At 41.4% G+C, this 22,152-nt stretch overlaps 1 protein-coding gene across 5 annotated transcripts in view; it reads right to left on the bottom strand.

Moving 5' to 3' along the window:
* Window positions 1–2,273: 2,273 nt before the first annotated feature.
* LOC129868440 (cell adhesion molecule 1-like) overlaps window positions 2,274–22,152 on the bottom strand; it is a 542,438-nt gene continuing 522,559 nt past the window's right edge. For all 5 annotated transcript variants that reach the window (XM_055942416.1, XM_055942417.1, XM_055942418.1 and 2 more), the window contains 2 exons: window positions 10,185–10,313; window positions 2,274–7,818 (listed from right to left, as the gene is read on the bottom strand). In XM_055942416.1, the coding sequence (XP_055798391.1) occupies window positions 7,700–7,818; window positions 10,185–10,313 (248 nt within the window). In that variant the 3' untranslated portion in view covers window positions 2,274–7,699. The remainder of the gene's footprint in view (window positions 7,819–10,184; window positions 10,314–22,152) is intronic.

Genomic DNA, 22,152 nt, shown 5'->3' with positions numbered 1-22,152 from the left:
GGTACAGTCAATTTAGTGTATGTAAACTTCTAACCCACTGGAATTGTGAAACAGTGAATTATAAATGAAATAATATGTCTGTAAACAATTGTTGGAAAAATGACTTGTGTCATGCACAAAGTAGATGTCCTAACCGACTTGCCAAAACTATAGTTTGTTAACAAGAAATTTGTGGAGTGGTTAAAAACTAGTTTTAATGACTCTAACGTAAGTGTATGTAAACTTCCGACTTCAACTCTACATATCTTTATCCCAGTCATGTGAAATCCATGGATAAGGACTTAATTAAATTATGTGACTGATTTCCTTATCTGAACTGTAACTCAGTAAAATCTTTGACAATGTTGCGTTACTACTGTATTTTCGTTCAGTATATTTACACACTATGAGGTTGGAACAATACTGTGAAATTGTGAGAATGATGATAATGCACTTTTAGTGTAAGAGCTGTTTAAAAAGTGGATGGTGTTTTAGTGGGATGCCTGGTGACATCGCCAAATTTGTTAGCAGACCAATAAGAAAGTTCTAAACCTCTGTGCCAATTACGTCTATCAGTTTTCCCTCCCCGCTCAGAACACTCCCAGACCACATAGAGAAACAAGATTCTCAGGTCTGATGAAACCAAGATTGAACTCTTTAGCCTGAATGCCAAGCGTCACGTCTGGAGGAAACCTGGCACCATCCCTACGGTGAAGCACGTGGTGTCAGCTTCATGCTGTGGAGATGTTTTTCAGTGGTAGGGACTGGGAGACTACTCTGGATCGAGGGAAAGATGAAATGTGCAAAGTACAGAGAGATCCTTGATGAAAACCTGCTCCAGAGCGTTTAGGACCTCAGACTGGGGTGAAGGTTCACCTTCCAACAGGACAACAACCCTAAGCACACAGCCAAGACAATGCAGGAGTGGCTTCGGGACAAGTCTCTGAATGTCCTTGAGTGGCCCAGCCAGAGCCTGGACTTGAACCTGATCGAAAATCTCTGGAGAGACCTGAAAATAGCTGTGCAGCGACGTTCCCCATCCATCCTGACAGAGCTTCAGTGGAACTGTAGAGAAGAATGGGAAAAACTCCCCAAATACAGGTGTGCCAAGCTTGTAGCGGCATACCGAAGAAGTTGAGGCTGTAATCGCTGGCAAAGGTGCTTCAACAAAGTACTGAGTAAAGGGTCTGAATACTTATGTAAATGTGATGTTTTGTAAAAAAAATTATAATCTGAATGCACTGTATTTTCAACATTTCAGCCATGTTGCTGACCTGAAATGGGCCTTCATAAGGTAGCAAAGCTCAACAGAGTGATGCAAGGTTCTGGCAGGAAACTCCAGTCAGTCTTTATCTCAGCTGACAACCAGTGTGCAGAACGCTACCAGATATTGACAAACTCTCCTACATAATGGCACTCTACGTACATTGACCAGTCCAGCAAACAGAATTGTAGTGCAACTTTGCTGGTGCTTTTGCCCACCTCCACCTGCTTTTAGTTGCACTTTTTGGTCTGTTGGGAGGGAATGGAAGATATTCTGCTCCCTGCCCATAACCTGGACATAACAGTAGTAGTCGTTTTTTTATTACATAACATGTAGGCCGTAAGTGGCAGCTAAAAACTGAATTGCACTGGCACGATTATGGATGCATACAAAATGTTATTTATATTATGAGAGCATCATCCTTGGCCTGTTGACACTGTACATTGCTGCTATGATGTTTGAGTGTCCACAAATAGTAGCGACTCTTTTGGACTTTCTATGACTGACTCGCCATGTATTGCTCTTCAAAAATGTAAATGTGTTATTTCTCAAGAGATTTCCATTTCCACAGATTCTAGTTACCATTAGATTCCCACACTTACTGCTATCTCTGTTTTCATGAAAATAGTATGTCCTCTTTTGAAGATGTAGCTCAATGGGTAGTACTGCATTTCCTATTGGGAGACCACAAATTGATTTTCTGGCAGAGCACAAACCTTGTAAAATGTATTGTGTCTCTCTTGGTGCTCCTCAGAGTATCATATTTCTATTAATTAGGAGTAGTTTTTATACATGTCCATGTGGGTTATGTGTGTGATGAAGATGTCATGATATTTGTAGCAGAACTGTATTGGTTTGGAGGATGAGCTTGTTCTTAATATGCTCCTCAAACCACAAAAAGGGGTTAACGGACTATGTAACGGCTCTGAAAACATGTGAGGGCCATCCATCCAATATTAAGCACCACATTTTATGTCTCTTTATACATGAAAAGAATGAAAAGAAAAATGACAAACAACACATACACAAGTTACTTTGAACATTAATATCTTTTTCTTTTTTATTAAGACAAGAACTCTTCATTTTTTGTAAAAATGTCTATTTATGAACCAATACAAAATGTGTATGGGAATGTGGATATATTTTTCTTCATTAATACACATTAACATTGCCCTAGTACAGCAGAAAAACTAAAATAATCAACTGAAAAACAATGAAGTGATAAACGACCAAACGTTCTGGAAGGAAAACTAAACGTCCGAGAGATGTTTAAATTGATAGTTGCACAGCCACAGCTGTGTGTTCTTTTCCTGCATCATTTTAACAAACGGAGTACTCTTTCATTGTGAACTATGTCTATTCAAAAAAATACTTAAACATCTTATACAGTGCACCGAATATTTAAGAAAATTCATAAAACATGTACAGCTTAAATGCAAAACAAATCACCAGTTGTCTCTTGATCTAAAATGATTGGTGTACTTTTTTTATATATATACTTCATCAATGTGTGGTGGGCCTTAGACTTTGCATTCTACCTGAGATGCAATCACACCATTCAATGCACATGAACCTGAGACAGGGCATTAACAAAGAAATGTAAAAAGTAATTTGATAAAATAAAAAAGAAATAATCAACACTAAGACTACCAAATTAACTGTAGCATGAGTAACAAAGGGGACATTTCATGAAGAAGAAAAAACTGATAACACACAGAAACAGAAATGACATTCTATACTCAAATATCAAAGTCATTCCACACATCTCTGGACTTGTTACACCCGCCCAAATTGTTGTCCATCATCGAATTGTATTTGATTTGCTGTTCATTTCACCAGGGTTAAAGGAAAATTCCATCCCAAAACTTTCAAAATACATAAATCGAGCCGGTATGATCCATTTCGCATCATATGATTCAAAACGCAGCTATATTTATGTATTTTGTGTATTTTGACAGTTATATATCTTCAAAACTTGATTGCTGACATGCAAAACATTTTGGGACTATATCAACAATGGACTAATGAAACAAATACCAAAATATAGTTTTGGGGTGGAGTTTCCCTTTAAGTAGGTGATCATACAAATTAACATTTGTTTTATGTCAACTACTCTCGAGTTGCATATACTTTCCCCAATACACTCCTGTTTCCTATTGTTTCTGACAGTGGTCACCATTACAAACGACAACACACACCAGTAAAAGGTTAAGCAGAAACATATACAGTACCAGTCAAAAGATTGGACACACCTACTCATTCAATGTTTTTTCTTTATTTTTTACTATTTCTACATTGTAGAATAATAGTGAAGACATCAAAATTATGAAATAACACATATGGAATCATGTAGTAAACAAAAACGTTTTCAATTAAAATATATTTTAGATTTTAGATTCTTCAAAATAGCCCCGCTTTGCCTTGAAAGCTTTTCACACTCTTGGCATTATCTCAACCAGCTTCACCTGGAATGCTTTTCCAACAGTCTTGAAGGAGTTTGCACATATGCTGAGCACTTGTTGGCTGCTTTTCCTTCACTCTACTGTCCAACTCATCCCAAACCATCTCAATTGCGTTGAGGTTGGGTAATTGTGGAGGCCAGGTCATCTGATGCAGCACTCCATCACAGTCCTTCTTGGTCAAATAGCCATTGCACAGCCTGGAGGTGTGTTTTCGGTCATTGTCCGGTTGAAAAACAAATGTTAGTCCCACTAAGTGAAAATCAGATCGGATGGCCTATCGCTGCAGAATGCTGTGCTAGCCATGCTGGTTAAGTGTGCCGTGAATTCTAAATAAATCAACGACAGTGTCACCAGCAAAGCACCCCCACACCATCACACCTCCATGCTTCACAGTGCGAACCACACATGCAGAGATCATCTATTCGCCTACTCTGCGTCTCACAAAGACACGGCGGTTGGAACCAAAAATCTGAAATTTGGACTCATCAGACCAAAGGACAGATTTCCACCTGTTTAATGTCAATTGCTCGTATTTTTTGGCCCAATCAAGTCTCTTCTTATTATTGGTGTCCTTAAGTAGTGGTTTCTTTACAGAAATTCGACCATGAAGGCCTGATTCACACAGTCTCCTCTGAACAGTTGATGTTGAGATGTTTCTGTTACTTGAACTCTGTGAAGCATTTATTTGGGCTGCAGTTTCTGAGGCTGGTAACTCTAATGAACTCATCCTCTGCCGCAGAGGTAACTCTGGGTCTACCTTTCCTATGGCAGTCCTCATGAGAGCCAGTTTCATCATAGCGCTTGATGGTTTTTGCGACTGCACTTAAAGAAACATTCAAAGTTCTTTACCTTTTTCGGATTGACTGACCTTCATGTCTTAAAGTAATGATGGATAGTCATTTCTCTTCGCTTATTTGAGCCGTTCTTGCCAAAATATGTTTTTTTTTTACCAAATAGGGCTGTCTTCTCTATACCATCTCTACCTTGTCACAACACAACTGATTGGTTCAAACGCATTAAGAAGGAAAGAAATTCCACAAATTCGCTTTTAACAAGGCACACCTGTTAATTGAAATGCATTCCAGGTGACTACCTCCTGAAGCTGGTTGAAAGAATGCCAAGAGTGTGCAAAGCTGTCATCAAGGCAATGGGTGGCTACTTTGAAGAATGTAAAATGTAACACTTTTTTGGTTGCTACATGATTCAATATGTGTTATTTAATAGTTTTGATGTCTTCACTATTATTCTACAATGTAAAAAATAGTACAAATAAAGAAAAACCCTTGAATGAGTAGGTGTGTCCAAACTTTTGACTGGTACTGTACATCGACCCAGTCCACACAGCTGTGAGTACATGTATTAAAATGCCAACCTACAGAATGAGTGAATAGATGTGTTCACTTTGTAAGAACAGACTTTTTAAGGTCCAGTTTTGAATGGAAGCCACCACACTTTTGACCAAAGCAAAATAATGCTCACTGTTAAATACAAGTCACACAACCTCAATCTAAAAGACGGTTACATTCTCTCTGTTGTTTGATCTATTGAAACAGCAGAGGGGATCCAAAATGTTTCACATGAAGTCACACAGTCTAAAATGGAGCATTTAAACGAGCCAGAAAGCCACCACTGTCCCGATAAACAACCAGCATTGTCGTCATACAGTATTAAATCAGTGGTAGCTTCTTGTTCAAGATATTATATTCGGAATAAACATCAAATCAAACACGTAAGCAACAACATCTTTTCAACCTAATTGTCAGGTCAACAACCTCAGCAGGACAGTAACTAAATTCAACAGCAATGTTTACTGTAGTGATGTAGAAATGAAAAGTAACAGTTCCCCCAAAAGTACTTTTGGCATTCCCCAACTCTCCCTAACTGGCCCTTCCACATTGTATCATCTTTAAGCTTAGGCAGATCATTTGTAAAGAAAGAAAAATAGGAGACTGTATTATGTTGTTTTAGAGGTTCACACTCACATACATGCAGTGTTGTGTTGGCTGACTGTTTGGGCAACTGAAAATTGTTGCATCATGACAAGACCATGTACAGTCCAGAGGCTGGGGTGTGATAGTAGGGGAAATAAGGCCCTGTCTCCCGTGGTAATTCCGAGTGACACACATGCTCCTCAACTGGCATGAGTGTTTTACAATATGGAGTGACAAAACTCACAACAAACAGCTTGTGATAATCAGAAAAAACACAAAACTATTCTGTCATGAAATTCCACTAGGTTGTAAAAAATATTTCCTGGCACGGGTTTGTGTATAATACATTGGTGTAAATATAATGTCTGGACATAGTTTGTATATTGTTGGAACTATTCGTTCTGGTGCGTCTGAATTGTTTTGAGATTATGTTTTGTATTGAAATCATATCCTTTGAAAAAATGCCTTAGACAATGATTGTAGGTCCTTTGCTCATACAGAAGCTATGATCACCTATGTATCACCATCTCCTTTAAAATCCTATAACCCTTTTAAATCCTCTAGTTCTAATTTATACACAAGGCTGGAAAAATACAACTACTCTACATGTGAGATTTGACTGTTCAGCATGTAACAATATGAAGGTAGTATCGCTTTATAAATGTTGATTGCAGTTAGTACCTCACAACCTACAGTAGATTGATATATGTATTATAATGAGGATATTCACCTTTGACAGTCAACATTCATTTATTAGTTTGGAGATGTCTTCCGGTAATTTCTTATTGAAATTAATCCTATCAGTGTTACCTTTTTTTTATACCAACTTTATTACAGCTTGGCTAAAGCGAGGCAGCTTGATTGAAAGACAACGGGTGAGTATACACCACCAAAGAAACCATTAAAAACGAATTATTTTTAAAATGTTTAGTTGTTTGTCAAAAATATTTCTGAATGAGAGAGACGATGTAAAACCCCAAAATGTCATCATAAAACATGAAATGCCTGCAGGGGGATTGCGGTTCCATTCATTGGAACAGAACAAAAACATCATTGTACAGAGAATAAAAGGTAAAAATAGTGAATTGAAAATGCTTTTAAGTTCAGCATAGCGAGGGTGAAATAATGTGCCTTCTACTTTGCTTATTCCAAATAGTACCAATGTTTTAAATGTGCTGGCATATCTAATAAGAAAAACAAATTGAAGAGAGAGGAAAGAATACAAGTCATCCACAGTGAATAGGAATTGGCTCAGATAAAATGAAAACAAGGACAGTTTGAGACCAACTGTCCTTCATGGTCTTCCTTTAGATTATATTTTTGTGTGTGTGTTTTAAAGAGGGGGGTAATGTTATTTATGTGTAATAATATGTTCCTCATGTACATTTTTCGAAGATGATACATAAAGCGTTGGATGTGTTTTGGAGTTATCAAAAGATTTGGGAAAAAAGAAAGGTAGTGGCTTGAGACTAGGCCTGCTCACAGTTTAATGGAAATAGGGTTCTTCTGAGGTTTTGGTATGCAGAAGAGAACGTGTGTGCGAACACAGTGGGAGAGATGAACAGAGCCACTGTGTAATTCAACACTCATAGGAAAGCCAACAGCACAATCATAATGAAGAGAGTGAAAGAGGGAACGGTGAGGAGCAACGGCATGTTGACGGGGGAAAAAGAAGAATGAATAGAAAAGAAATTCAGAACAAGGCACAGAATTTTCTGCAAATGGTTGAACTAAACAAAATTCGTACCAGCAGTTTTGGGAGGTGTCGAATGGTGAAGCTCTACAGTGATTTCTGGCAACATCTGGCAACCCCCAAACCCCCCTCCCTCCCTACCCACCCTTAACAAAAACCTACTCTCCCTTCCCTATCTTTCCACCTTATACACACAAAACTGTTCCTCTTCAGCTGCACAGACTGGACTATACATTGTTCAATCCCTGGCAATCACCACTAAAACCAACCCATCCTACCCCCCCTACCCAACCATACTTAAACCCCAAGCACCCCTCACCCAAAGACAGTATGGTGTCCCACAGGGGACAGTATTTGGACCCTGCGATTTCTATATGTAGTACTCCTTTTTCTCGTCTGAATTGTTGTGGCCCCCCTCTGCGTTGATAATGGCCGTGTCTGCATCTGCTGCATCGTCGGCTCCTTTAGCTTCATGCGTGAAGTAGGTACCTGACGGGGGGGAAAGGATAAGGAATTAAAAAATTGATCAAAATGGACACTTCATTCCTAAGTTCATGAATGCCTACTGATACGTTTCCTTGACATTAACTAGCAAATCATTGAACCAAAACGACCCATCAGGTTAACTGTAAAATATACAGTCGTGGCAAAAGTTTTGAGAATGACACAAATATAAATTTTCACAAAGTCTGCTGCCTCAGTTTGTATGATGGCAATTTGAATATACTCCAGAATGTTATAAAGAGTGATCAGATGAATTGCAATTAATTGCCATGCAAATGAACTGAATGCCCCAAAAACATTTCCAATGCATTTCAGCTCTGCCACAAAAGGACACAAAAGTGATTCTCTTGTTAACACAGGTGTGAGTGTTGACGAGAACAAGGCTGGAGATCACTCTGTCATGCTGATTGGGTTCGAATAACAGACTGGAAGCTTCAAAAGGAGGGTGGTGCTTGGAATCATTGTTCTTCCTCTGTCAACCATGGTTACCTGCAAGGAAACACGTGCCGTCATCATTGCTTTGCACAAAAAGGTCTTCACAGGCAAGGATATTGCTGCCAGTAAGATTGCACCTAAATCAACCATTTATCGGATCATCAAGAACTTCAAGGAGAGCGGTTCAATTGTTGTGAAGAAGGCTTCAGGGCGCCCAAGAAAGTCCAGCAATCGCCAGGACCGTCTCCTAAAGTTGATTCAGCTGCAGGATAGGGGACCACCAGTACAGAGCTTGCTCAGGAATGGCAGCGGGCAGGTGTGAGTGCATCTGCACGCACAGTGAGGTGAACATTTTTGGAGGATGGCCTGGAGTCAAGAAGGGCAGCAAAGAAGCCACTTCTCTCCAGGAAAAACATCAGGGACAGACTGATATTCTGCAAAAGATACAGGGATTGGACTGCTGAGGACTGGGGTAAAGTCCTTTTCTCTGATGAATCCCCTTTCCGATTGTTTGGGGCATCCGGAGAAAAGCTTGTCCGGAGAAGACAAGGTGAGCGCTACCATCATTCCTGTGTCATGCCAACAGTAAAGCATCCTGAGACCATTCATGTGTGGGGTTGCTTCTCAGCCAAGGGAGTGGGCTCACTCACAATTTTGCCTATGAACACAGCCATGAATAAAGAATGGTACCAACACATCCTCAGAGAGCAACTTCTCCCAACCATCCAGGAACAGTTTGGTGACGAACAATGCCTTTTCCAGCATGATGGAGCACCTTGCCATAAGGCAAAAATGATAACTAAGTGGCTTGGGGAACAAAACATTGATATTTTGGGTTCATGGCCAGGAAACTCCCCAGACCTTAATCCCATTGAGAACTTGTGGCCAATCCTCAAGAGGCGGGTAGACAAACAAAACCCCATAAATTCTGACAAACTCCAAGCATTGATTATGCAAGAATGTGCTGCCATCAGTCAGGATGTGGCCCAGAAGTTAAGTGACAGCATGCCAGTGCGGATTGCAGAGGTCTTGAAAAATATTGACTCTTTGCATCAACTTAATGTAATTGTCAATAAAAGCCTTTGACACTTATGAAATACTTGTAATTATACTTCAGTATTCCATAGTAACATCTGACAAAAATATCTAAAGACACTGAAGCAGCAAACTTGTGGAAATGAATATTTGTGTCATTCTCAAAACTATTGGCCACGACTGTATATTGTATTATCTCCTAAAATGTATGCCTTTGGCACGTCTACACAAACTCTAATGGAAACTGTAGCTTCAAAATTATACATCAGGTACTAGGTTTTTAATTCTGGTAGGTAAATTCTTTATTTGGCACTACAAACCCCTCTGTTGGCATTCCTTGGTTGGCATTCAAGATTTGCACATGAAAATATATTATTTGATTTCCATGAAACAAGCCAAACCAAGGGATGCTCAAGATTCAGCTTCAGCTCGGCTCATGCCTCCAAATTAACCTTGTCAAGTTCAACGAACGTGTGTGAATGAGCAATCCACTTCAAACTTCATTTCCGACAGGGATTATTCACATCCCAACAGTTTTGGGCCTGATAATAAAGGCGATAGCCCAGATTGAATGGAGAAGGGCAAGGAGTAATTTGGAATCAAAACCAAACTATTGGCTGCACTCCAAAGAAGACCCCTTCAAAAGTACAGTAGCCATAACAGAGAGAAAATAAGATGGGGCTCAGGAGGTATGGTAGAATTTCTAAAACAGAGTTTGGGGGGAGAGGGAAGTGGTTTTCTGATTGCTCTGGACAATACTAGTATGACACTGAGTAAAATAAATCATAAAATGATAGTGTGTCTGTGCTCTTTTAAAATGTTTAACCTTGTGATTCCACAGAGGTGCTTCTAGATAGAAAACAAAAGGCTTCGTCACATACCTTTGTGTCTTGCAAAGTACCGTCCCAAAATGATGAGTAGACAGAGCATGGCAAAGACAACCACAGCCACCACTCCTCCGATGACCGCATGGTCGACCGCTCTCGGTGCTCCCTCTCCAGCCCTGGAATCTGTAAGCACAGTAACAGAAACACCTTTTACAGAATCCACTAACAGTGCATGCCAAAGGGAAGACATCACGTCCACTTTGGTGGATAAGAGATCTCCAGAGAAATAATTATGACATAAATCACCTATAGTATATTGTCAGCTACTCCAGCCTTTGGAGTTGGAGATTAAGGGCTGATATTACAAGTTGGATGTAGGGGTGTAACGGTTCACCAAGCCCAAGGTTCGGTACGTATTGCGGTATTGGGATCACGGTTTGGTTTCGGTAGAGAGGGAGATTTAAATGCCAACAGTCACTGTAGTTCATTTGTATTTATTTAAGAAAATACAAAGTGTTGGTACACCATGATTCCATTTATGATCATGAGTCATATAATACCTGATGAGAGCACAATCAGGAATACCAACACTTTGTATTTTCTTAAATGAAAACCCATGATTACTCAACAACAACACTAAAATAAAGTGCAATATAAACATGGCTCAGACATTGTATAGGACTATGCTATAATGTTTTCTTACAAAGACAAAAATATCCACACTTCTGTGACTCTCATAAAGGGTTAATATAGCACGGTACTTCTCATTTGCCACTCCGGGGTAATGTGATGGGCTGTCAGTGTTAAGTAGCTCTCTGTAGCCCTGGAGGTCCAGCCATCTGTAGTAAGCGCAATACAGGGTACATTGGACAATTAATTGACAACTTTGGCTTTATCTTGCTCATAAAGAGTGGGTACAATCGGTGTGCTGAAAAGGGTGTGAGAGGGCAAAGTTTGTAACGTGGCTCAAGCACTTTTCATGAGATGCTGAAACCCCCTATTCTTCTCAACCACCGAGAATGGGCGCATATCCATGGCTATAAACATACCCATCACTCTTTAATTTATTTGACCCAGTCAAAATAAGCTGCAAAAGGGCTGCTTGAATGCAGAGGGGAGTTTAAGTTGTTTTGTTGTCTTTTTGCGTTTCAGTCTTGCTCCGGTGGTAGCAATACTGGGGTGATGTTGGCGTAAATGTGTCAACATTTGCATTGGCTATTCTCGTTGAGCAGTGGCAACATACTCTCTCTGTCCATCGCCGTTATAATCTACTGGGAAGACAAATGTTCCCAAACGGGAGATTTAAACGATGATGGAAGATCCTCCAATTCTGGTTTATCAACCCCACCACTCGCCATCGTACAGAACTAGTTCCCAGCTGCGCCTCACAAAAGGACCATTTGAAATGCTCCAATTAAGATTTTAATTTTGATAACAATGTGTACAGGCTCTACGGAATGGCCTGAAGAAAAAAAAGGAGGTTATATTTAATCAAGAGGCCTACAAAGCAGTATAGGCATTGCCTATAGACCTAGTGTTTTAATTTTGTATCTATCTTTTTTTATGTATTAATTTGGGTTCACAGTGCGGACCGAACCGAGGTTCATGTACCGAACGGTTCGGTACAAATACGTGTACCATTACGCCCCTCCGCAAAATGAGAATTATCAAAACATTTATGAAATTAAACAAATAAATGATCTTTCTAAAACACAATGTGAATCAAGTTAAATTTATATTTTATATTGCAGCTTCCACTATAATGAAACTAAATATCAAATTGACTGAATCATATAAAATGGCCAGAATGTGGCTTGAGTTTGATTTGTTAGGCAAAATGACTGTCTTCAGAGAATCGCTATACAAAACGCATTTCAAATCAAATCAAATCGTATTAGTCACATGCGCGAATACAACAGGTGTAGACCTTACAGTGAAATGCTTACTCACGAGCTCCTAACCGACAGTACAGTTTAAAAAAATACAGATAGGAATAAGAGATAAAAGTAAGAAGTAATTAAAGAGGAGCAGTAAAAAAATAACAATATATACAGGGAGTGCCGGTACAGAGTCAATGTGCATATCACATAGTATGTTATCCAATTTACAGTAAGGGGATGCATAACTCTACTGTGGTTGGCCATTTACCTGAACAGCAGAAGATAGTAGAGCATTTAAACATGATTTATGAAGTGATACAGGCGGTTCTCAACTTCAATATACCAGAGCAAGCACCACTGTTCAAATAAATCTGGCCCCTGCCTTGTCTCGAGTCAGGGCAATACATTTAGCCTGCAATGACTAAAAAGTGCGGATCCCAGGCAATTTCTAAGAAAGATTTACACCAGCTTGGCGTGAAGAACAAGGGACTTGCCTTAGAGGCTCCAAGCTGTAATGATATGTGAAGGCTATTGATCAAGTGTAGGGATCCATGACAACCAAAAGTTAATGGCGGTTTGTGGACTTGATTGGTTCTTCACAGTGCAAAGGAGGAGCAAAATCTTTCATCAATAGCTCACACTGCTAGGAAATGATAAAGTTTGGGGAGAGAATAGATAGGAGGCCGGGGGCTTTGACAAGGCCTTATGTCAGTGAGAGGGAAACGGTTCAGATTCATTGAGGGGTTATACATTTGTAAAAGTGAGAAACTAGTTGTCCTTTGGCAATAGCCTACGGTCAGTGGTGTAAAGTACTAAAGTAAAAATACTTTACAGTACTACTTGAGTAGTGTTTTGCGGTATGTGTACTTACCTATTTATATTTGACTACTTTTACTTCACTAGATTCCTAAAGAAAAGTATGTACTTTTTACTCCATACATTTTCCCTGACACCCAAAAGTACTCATTACATTTTGAATGCTTAGCAGGACAGAAAATGGTCCAATTCACACACTTATAAAGACAACATCCCTGGTCATCCCTACCGCCTCTGATCTGTCATCTCTACTGCCTCTGATCTGTCATCTCTACTGCCTCTGATCTGGCGGACTCACTAAACACAAATGCTTTGTTTTTAAATTATGTCTGATTGTTGGAGTGTGACCCTGGCTATCCGTCAATAAAAATAGTGCCATCTGGTTTGCTTAATATAAGAATTATTCTTATTCTATTATTAAAATTATTCTTACTTTTACTTTTGATACTTAAGTATATTTTAGCAGCTACCTTTTACTTTTGATACTTAAGTATATTTAAAACCAAATACTTTTAGACTTTTACTCAAGTAGTATGCGAATAGTGTATTTTTTCTACCATTGCCTATGCTAAATATCACAGCTACATTCCCATCTCCTGTATATCAAAAGACTCACAGGTTCCATTTTGTCATTCCGGGTGTTTAACTCCAGACTTATTTATGTTAACAGGTGCATCTCCTCCAAAGAGCTATCTCGGAAAGATAGGAAGGCTAGAGGGAATGGAGAAAAGGAGGGAAAAGTGAACAACCATCCTCTTTGCAATCGACTCGCGTGGAATCCATCAGCCCATCCCTCATAGGTACACACTGCAATCTCTCGCACTCATCTCTAGCCTAAATCCCAGCTCAAGGCTTTTCCTGTGGGAGCTCAAAAAACTAAACTGGCAAGCCACAACTTATTATAGGATAACGAAGAGTGAGAAAAGCCCATGCTGTTGTGGAACACGCCCCCCTTCTCCTCACCCTACTCACCTCATAAACAACTTACTGGTGGGGGAGGGAAAGGGGAAGAGAACGCCACAGTCACAGTGCTACCTGCCAAACTCAACCAAACATTACTTGATAAGCCTAATAGGTTATTTTAAATTCAGATTTCCTTTTCCGCGCTGGGCAGATTCAATTAAAGTCAGCAGAAATCCTTTTGACACCTAATTCGCTCTTGTCAAAGAGGGAGGTAAAGACGTGCGTTAACACACTTTCCTATTAAGATGTTAAAGTGGATCTTGGGCTGCACCAGTCCGTCGGGGCTGGGGGATAAACAGAGGCCTATGGAAATGTCAGGGAATTTCGCTCTGTCCTCTCCCCTGGATAAAAACCTGTCCTTTTTCAGTAAATCCTGTACTGAATGAGGGACAGGTGGATGAGGAAGGGAGGGAGGAGAGGAGGCACTGGGTCCACGGTGGGTTTGACGTCCCACTCAGGTCATTCGCTCCGACTGCACTTGTACTTGACACTAATTAACATAAACTGACAAATGGACTGGGCTTGGGGAGCCGACTGTCGCCTCCCATCCCTCCTCGGGAGTGATCTGGCTCCCATTTGACGTCCACCCCTAACCCCTCCCTTCCTTCCTTGCCCCGCCCGCCCTCCCCTGCCAGCCTCTGTGGAGCAGCAGTATGACATGGGGCTGGGGAATGCAGTCAACAACAATCAGGCTGTAGATTGGCGTTTATGATGGCTCGCAGTAAGGGGAGTTGCTCAGGTAATACAGAACGCCACTGTACTCGAACGCAATCAGAAGAGGAGAAATTGTAATTTTATAAAAGTCCACTGTATACCAACATTGTTGCATTGTGTAATTTCAGAGAGGGCAGATGGTTTGGAAATTAGTTGCTTCACTCTCGCACACAAACCAACAAACGCCTAACACATAACAACCTCCAAACCAATTGTGCAATTTTGTAACTTTTTTTCTATAACTTACTTTTTTACTTATTGTGTATATAATGTTGCTTCTACCGTCTCTTAATACTGAAAATAACTTCTGGACATCAGAAAAGCGATTACTCACCACGGACTGGAAGAAACTTTTTCCTTTAACGAGTCCGACGTGAAGGATATCCTGCTTTCACCTGCTTACACTTTTGCGTGAAGACGCCGGAAAAGGGGACGCAGATCGGGGATCCTTCTGAGAATCCAGAGGCGAGCGAGTAAACTCCCAATGCCTTCCATTCTTCTTGCCAATGTGCAAACTGCAACATCTTGTGTTTCACCGAGACGTGGCTGAACGAAGAAACCGACTACATTGAGCTGGTGGAAGAGACGGTACCTCTGGTAAGACGAGGGGCGGGGTTGTGTGTCTTTTTGTCAATAACAGCTGGTGCACGATGTCTAATATTAAAGAATTCTCAAGGTATTGCTCTCCTGAGGTAGACCACCTTTACTCCACACACAGAGATGCACACAAAGCTCTCCCCCGCCCTCCATTTGGCAAATCAGACCATAATTATATCCTCCTGATTCCTGCTTACAAGCAAAAACTAAAGCAGCACGTACCAGTGACTCGCTCAATAAAGAAGTGGTCAGATGACGTGGATGCTAAACTACAGGACTGTTTTGCTAGCACAGACTGGAATATGTTCCGGGATTCATCCAATGGCGAGCTGCCCAGTGACCCGAGCCTACCAGACGAGCTAAATGCCTTTTATGCTCGCTTCGAGGCAAGCAACACTGAAGCATGCACAAGAGCACCAGCTGTTCTGGATGACTGTGATAACGCTCTCGGTAGCTGATGTGAACAAAACCTTTAAACAGGTCAACATTCACAAAGCCTCTGGGCCAGACGGATTACCAGGATGTGTACTCAAAGTATGCGCGGACCAACTGTCAAGTGTCTTCACTGACATTTTCAACCTCTCCCTGACCGAGTCTGTAATACCTACATGCTTCAAGCAGACCACCATAGTCCCTGTGCCCAAGGAATTGAAGGTAGCCTGTCTAGATTATTACCGCCCCGCGGCACTCACGTCAGTAGCCATGAAGTACTTTGAAAGGCTGATCATGGCTCACATCAACAGTATCCTCCCAGACACCCACTCCAATTCGCATACTGCCCCAACAGATCCACAGATGACACAATCTCAATCACACTCCACACTGCCCTTTCTCACCTATGTGAGCATGCTGTTCATTGACTAGAGCTCAGCGCTCAACACCAAAGTGCCCACGAAGCTCATCACTAAGCTAAAGACCCTGAGACTAAACACCTCCCTCTGCAACAGGATCCTGGACTTTCTGATGGGCCGCCTTCAGGTGGTTAGAGTAGGAAACAACACGTCTGCAACGCTGATCCTCAACACTGGGGCCCCTCAGGGGTGTGTACTTAGTCCCTTCCTGTATTCCCTGTTCACCCACGACTGCATGGCCAAACATTACTCCAACACCATCATTAAGTTTGCTGACAACACAACAGTGGTAGGCCTGATCACGAACAACGATGAGACGGCCTATAGGGAGGAGGTCAGAGAACTGGCAGTACAGTGCCAGGACAACAAACTCTCCCTCATCGTGAGCAAGACAAAGGAGCTGATCATGGACGACAGGAAAAGGCGGACCGAACAGGCCCCCATTAACATCGATGGGGCTGTAGTTGTGCGGGTCGGGAGTTTCAAGTTCCTTGGTGTCCACATCACCAACAAACTATCATGGTCCAAAAAAACCAAGACAGTCGTGAAGAGGGCATGGCAAAACCTTTTTCTCCTCAGGAGACTGAAAAGATTTGTCATGGGTCCTCAGATCCACAAAAGGTTCTACAGCTGCACCATTGAGAGCATCGTGACCTGGTTGCATCACCGCCTGGTATGGCAGCTGCTCGGCATCTGACCGTAAGGCACTACAGAGGGTAGTGCGAACGGCCCTGTACATCACTGGGGCCAAGCTTCCTGCCATCCAGGACCCATAAAAATCGCCACCGGACAATTTACATTGACATCCCCCCCTATACACTACTGCTACTCGCTGTTTGTTTGTTACCTATGCATAGTCACTTCGCCCCCACCTACAGTTGAAGTCGAAAGTTTACATACACTTAGGTTGGAGTCATTTAAACGTGTTTTTAAACCACTCCACAAATTTGTTGTTAACAAACTATCGTTTTGGCAAGTGGGTTAGGACGTCTACTTTGTGCATGACACAAGTCATTTTCCAACAATTGTTTACAGACAGATTATTTCACTTATAATTCACTGTATCACAATTCCAGTGGATCAGAAGAATACATACACTAAGTTGACTGCCTTTAAACAGCTTGGAAAATTCCAGAAAATTATGTCATGGCTTTAGAAGCTTCCAAAAAAACAATGATCCCAAGCATACTTCCAAAGTTGTGGCAAAATAGCTTAAGGACAACAAAGTTAAGGTATTGGAGCGCCATCACAAAGCCCTGACCTCAATCCTATAGAAAATGTGTAGGCAGAACTGAAAAAGCATGTGCGAACAAGGAGGCCTACAAACCTGACTCAGTTACACCAGCTCTGTCAGGAGTAATGGGCAAAAATTCACCCAACTTATTGTGGGAAGCTTGTGGAAGTCTACCCAAAACGTTTGACCCAAGTTAAACAATTTAAAGCCAATGCTACCAAATACTAATTGAGTGTATGTAAACTTCTGACCCACTGGGAATGTGATGAAAGAAATAAAATCTGAAATAAATCATTCTCTCTACTATTATTCTGACATTTCACATTCTTAAAATAAAGTGGTGGTCCTAACTGACCTAAAACAGGGAATTTTTATTCGGATTAAATGTCAGGAATTGTGAAAAACTGAGTTTAAATGTATTTGGCTAAGGTGTATGTAAACTTCCGACTTCAACTGTACATGTACAGATTACCTCAACTAGCCTGTAGCCCTGCACACTGACTCGGTACCGGTGCCCCCTGTATAAAGCCTCGTTATTGTTATTCTTATTGTGTTACTTTTTATTATTACTTTTATTTTAGCCTACTTTTGTAAATAAGTATTTCACGGTAAAGTCTACACTTGTTTTATTCTGCACATGAGGCAAATAAGGTTTGATTTGATTTGATCTCATCCAGTCCATTCTTCCCCTGTAATATTCAATAATTCACAGGGAATTGGCATGGTAATGAAAATCCCTGAAATGTCTGTCCATCTAAATTGACTGAAATGTGTCACTTAATTATACATATTGCACGGTGCTTATAGAGAAGTCATTACCACCAACAGCAATCCTTGTTAAACACTTAAGATTTACTCATATATGACTGGAGGAATGGAGTCTTCCTGCCTTTCTATACATCAAACAGATATGGAGGTTGATAAGGAGATAACATGGTGTATGTTTTCAACTGATTGAAACAAAATTCTTTAGGCACATTAACCCTCCGTCTCCCTTCACCATGTGGATTAAGATCAAGGCCATAGTCAATCAAAACAGGTATACAGTCACTTTCGGGTGAGAAAACACAACAATTCTCATTGTGTTGCATGTTGAAAATTATATCCGGTTGACTTTTTTATCTCACACAGTACACTTGGTTTTAAATTAATCCAATTGTGCATTCTCACAGCACAACAAAGTGTTGTTATGTCTAACCTAGACAGACCTGGTTCATGTTTTGTCTGAACAGGGCCCAGAATGCAAACCTCTGTGTAACCAAATGCTTTTGAAGATAAAGTGCCAGTACCCAGCGAGCACAGGCACCCAGATCTCAGGAAATCAGGGCTGGACGTTTTCCTCCATCCCCAGGCCTGTCTGGGCCCTGTCTGTCCAGAGGCTGGAGCCCCCCAATGCACAATACTATGGACCAACCTGGTGTTAATAGGGCACAGTGGGCAACCCTTCTTTGTGAGGCATCAGGCCTGTCTCAAGGTCAACTAAGGTCATGAGAAGAGAAAGTGTATGAGTTGGAAAGTTAGAACTACGTTCTATAGTGCATTCGGAATGTATTAAGACCCTTGACTTTTCCCCAAATAATGTACGTTCCAGCCTTATTCTAAAATATATATATATTTTTTAAATCCTCACCAATCTACACATAAGGCCAAAGCAATATACCCCATAAGGCCAAAGCAATTTTTTCTCAATTGAAAAAAAACCCTGAAATATCTTATTTACATAATTATTCAGATCCTTTGCTAGAAGACTTGAAATTGAGCTCAGGTGCATCCTGTTTCCATTGAGATGTTTCTACAACTTGATTGGAGTCCACCTGTGGTAACTTCAATTGATTGAACATGATTTGGAAAGGCACACAACTGTCTATATAAGGTTCCACAGTTGTCAGAGGAAAAACTAAGCCATGAGGTAGAAGGAATTGTCCGTGGAGCTCAGAGACTGGAATGTGTTGAGGCACAGATCTGGGGAAGGGTACCAAAACATTTCTGCAGCATTGAAGGTCCCCAAGAACACAGTGGCCTCCATCATTCTTAAATGGAAGCAGTTTGGAACCACCAAAACTCTTCCTAAAACTGGCCACCCAGCCAAACTGGGCAATCAGGGGAGAAGGGCCTTGGTCAGGGAGGTGACCAAGAACCCGATGGTCACTAAGACAGAGCTCCAGAGTTCCTCTGTAGAGATGGGAGAACCTTCCATTAGGACAACCATCTCTGCAGCACTCCACCAATCAGGCCTTTACGGTAGAGTGGCCAGACGGAAGCCACTCCTCAGTAAAAGGCACATGACAGCCCACTTGGAGTTTGCCAAAAGGCACCTAAAGGACTTTCAGACCATGAGAAACAAGATTCTCTGGTCTGATGAAACCAAGATTGAACACTTTGGCCTGAATGCCAAGCGTCACATCTGGAGGAAACCTGGCACCATCCCTACGGTGAAGCATGGTGGTGGCAGCATTATGCTGTGTGGATGTTTTTCAGCGGCAGGACTGGGAGACTAGTCAGGATCGAGAGAAAGATTAACGGAGTACAGAGAGATCCTTGATGAAAAACTGCTCCAGTGTGCTCAGGACCTCAGACTAGGGCGAAGGTTCACGTTCCAACAGGACAATAACCCTAAGCACACAGCCAAGACAACGCAGGAGTGGAATCGGGACAAGTTTCAATGTCCATGAGTGGCCCAGCCAGAGCCTGGACTTGAACCTGATTGAACATCTCTGTAGAGACCTGAAAATAGCTTTGCAGTGACACTACTCATCCTACCTGACAGAGCTTGAGAGAATCTGCAGAGAAGGATGGGAGAAACTCCCCAAATTCAGGTGTGCCAAGATTGTAGCATCATACGTAAGAACACTCGAGGCTGTAATCTCTTCTAAAGGTTATTCAACAAAGTACTGCGTAAAGAGTCTGAATACTTATGTAAAAGTGATATTGCAGGTTTTTTTAAGTGTAAAACCCTGTTTTTGCTTTGTCATCATGGGTATTGTGTGTAGACTGATGAGGGGAAAAAACAATATAATTAATTTTCCAAATGCACTGTATTTCGGTAAGTTACAGTTTCTCACAGGTGCAAGGGAAAAAGCAAGCCATAAAATCTGAGAGCCTTCAATGAATTCTACTTACACTATGTTCACAAAAGTGAAACTGAATTGTGAACTGTACATAGAAATATTTAGACTTCAACTTCATTTGAACAAATGGAACCAACATTTTTGAAAGTAAAGGATGAAAATATATTTTTCAAGTTCATTGAAAAGTCATCTAAACTTTTCCTTTCAGCAAATCTACGCAAATCTAAAGACTGAGTCTTTTCAACTGCCAAAACACAACATTCAACCCAAGGTAAGTTGATGTATTGAAGTCAGAGAGTCGTCTTCTTTGTATAGAGAAAATGGCAGACAGAACCAGTCTCTAGGCAGTCCTCAATCAGACAACAACTGAAACAAACACCCAAGTGACATTTCTGGGTTTTCAAAGTACAACTCCAAGACAAAGACCAAAAGAGAAAGAAGAATAGGTCCCAACAAAACTGTGTGGATGCAGGAACTTGGGGTTGAAGTGAAATACCAGTGTGAACACAGTCGTGATGAAGGGAATTAAAGGATGACTCTCAGGGGGTGTCCATCTGCAGACCTCATTGGGAGTGATGTCATGTGGGGTTACCCTCAAACACGCTTCCCTGATAGAGTTGGTGACCGGCCCTTATAGGAAGTCATCCACGGACAATGGAGTCATGGTAACACTCGCTGAGGGATGGCTGGCTTGATAGGGTCGATGCACTCTGCTGCCCACACCTTTTATAACCCGAGACACATTCTCCGACAACCAGAGAGGAAAACACAGGCATGATGGAGTCTATGGCGTGTTGCTGCTGTGATGTGGCGATGTGTCATGTGAGTAGCAACGCCTTCCTGTGGGGATCATCAACTTGGATTCCTTTTTACCAAAGACATCACCAAAGAAGGAGCGTTCTTTTAAGATATGTCCCCTCTTGCTTTTTCAAACAGGAAACCTTGGGGTAATATTTCTCTCTCTCTCTACTGAACAAAATATAAAAACAACATGCAACAATTTCAAAGATTTTACTGAGTTACAGTTCATATAAGGTAATTCATTAGGACCTAATATATGGATTGGACTGAGAATACAGATATGCATGTTGGTCACAGATACCTTTAAAAAAAGGATCAGAAAACCAGTCAGTATCTGGTGTGACCACTATTTGCCTCATGTAGTGCGACACATCTCCTTCACATAGATTTGTGGCCTGTGGAATGTTGTCCCACTCTTTAATGGCTGTGCGAAGTTGCTGGATATTGGTGGGAACTGGTACACTCTGTCGTACACGTCGATCCAGAGCATCCCACACATGCTCAATGGGTGACATGTCTTGTCAGTATGCAGGCCATAGAAGAACTGGGACATGTTCAGCTTCCAGGAATTCTGTACACATCCTGCTTGCAACATGGGGCTGTGCATTATCATGCTGAAAAATGTGGTGATGGCGGAGGATGAACGGCACGACAATGGGTTTCAGGATCTAGTCACGGTATCTCTGTGCATTCACATTGCCATTGATAAAATGCAATTGTGTTTGTTGTCCGTAGCTTATGTCTGCCCATACCATAACCCCACCGCCACCATGGGGCACTCTGCTGACATCAGCAGACCGCTCACCCACACGACACCATGTACCATCTGCCTGGTACAATTAAAACCGTGATTCATCCGTGAAGAGCACACTTCTTCAGCGTGCCAGTGGCCATCGAAGGTGAGTATTTTCCCACTAAAACGACGGTAAAGGTGGCTTATAGTAGAGAAATTAACATTAAATTATGTGGTAACAGCTCTGGTGGACATTCCTGCAGTCAGCATGCCAAGTGTACGCTCCCTCAAGTTGTGTGACTAAACTGCACATTTTAGAGTGGCCTTTCATTTTCCCCAGCACAAGGTGCACCTGTGTAATTATC

Source organism: Salvelinus fontinalis, chromosome 13 (genome assembly GCF_029448725.1).
Source record: "Salvelinus fontinalis isolate EN_2023a chromosome 13, ASM2944872v1, whole genome shotgun sequence".
Taxonomy (NCBI): domain Eukaryota; kingdom Metazoa; phylum Chordata; class Actinopteri; order Salmoniformes; family Salmonidae; genus Salvelinus; species Salvelinus fontinalis.
This window is presented reverse-complemented; position numbering and strand designations above follow the sequence as displayed.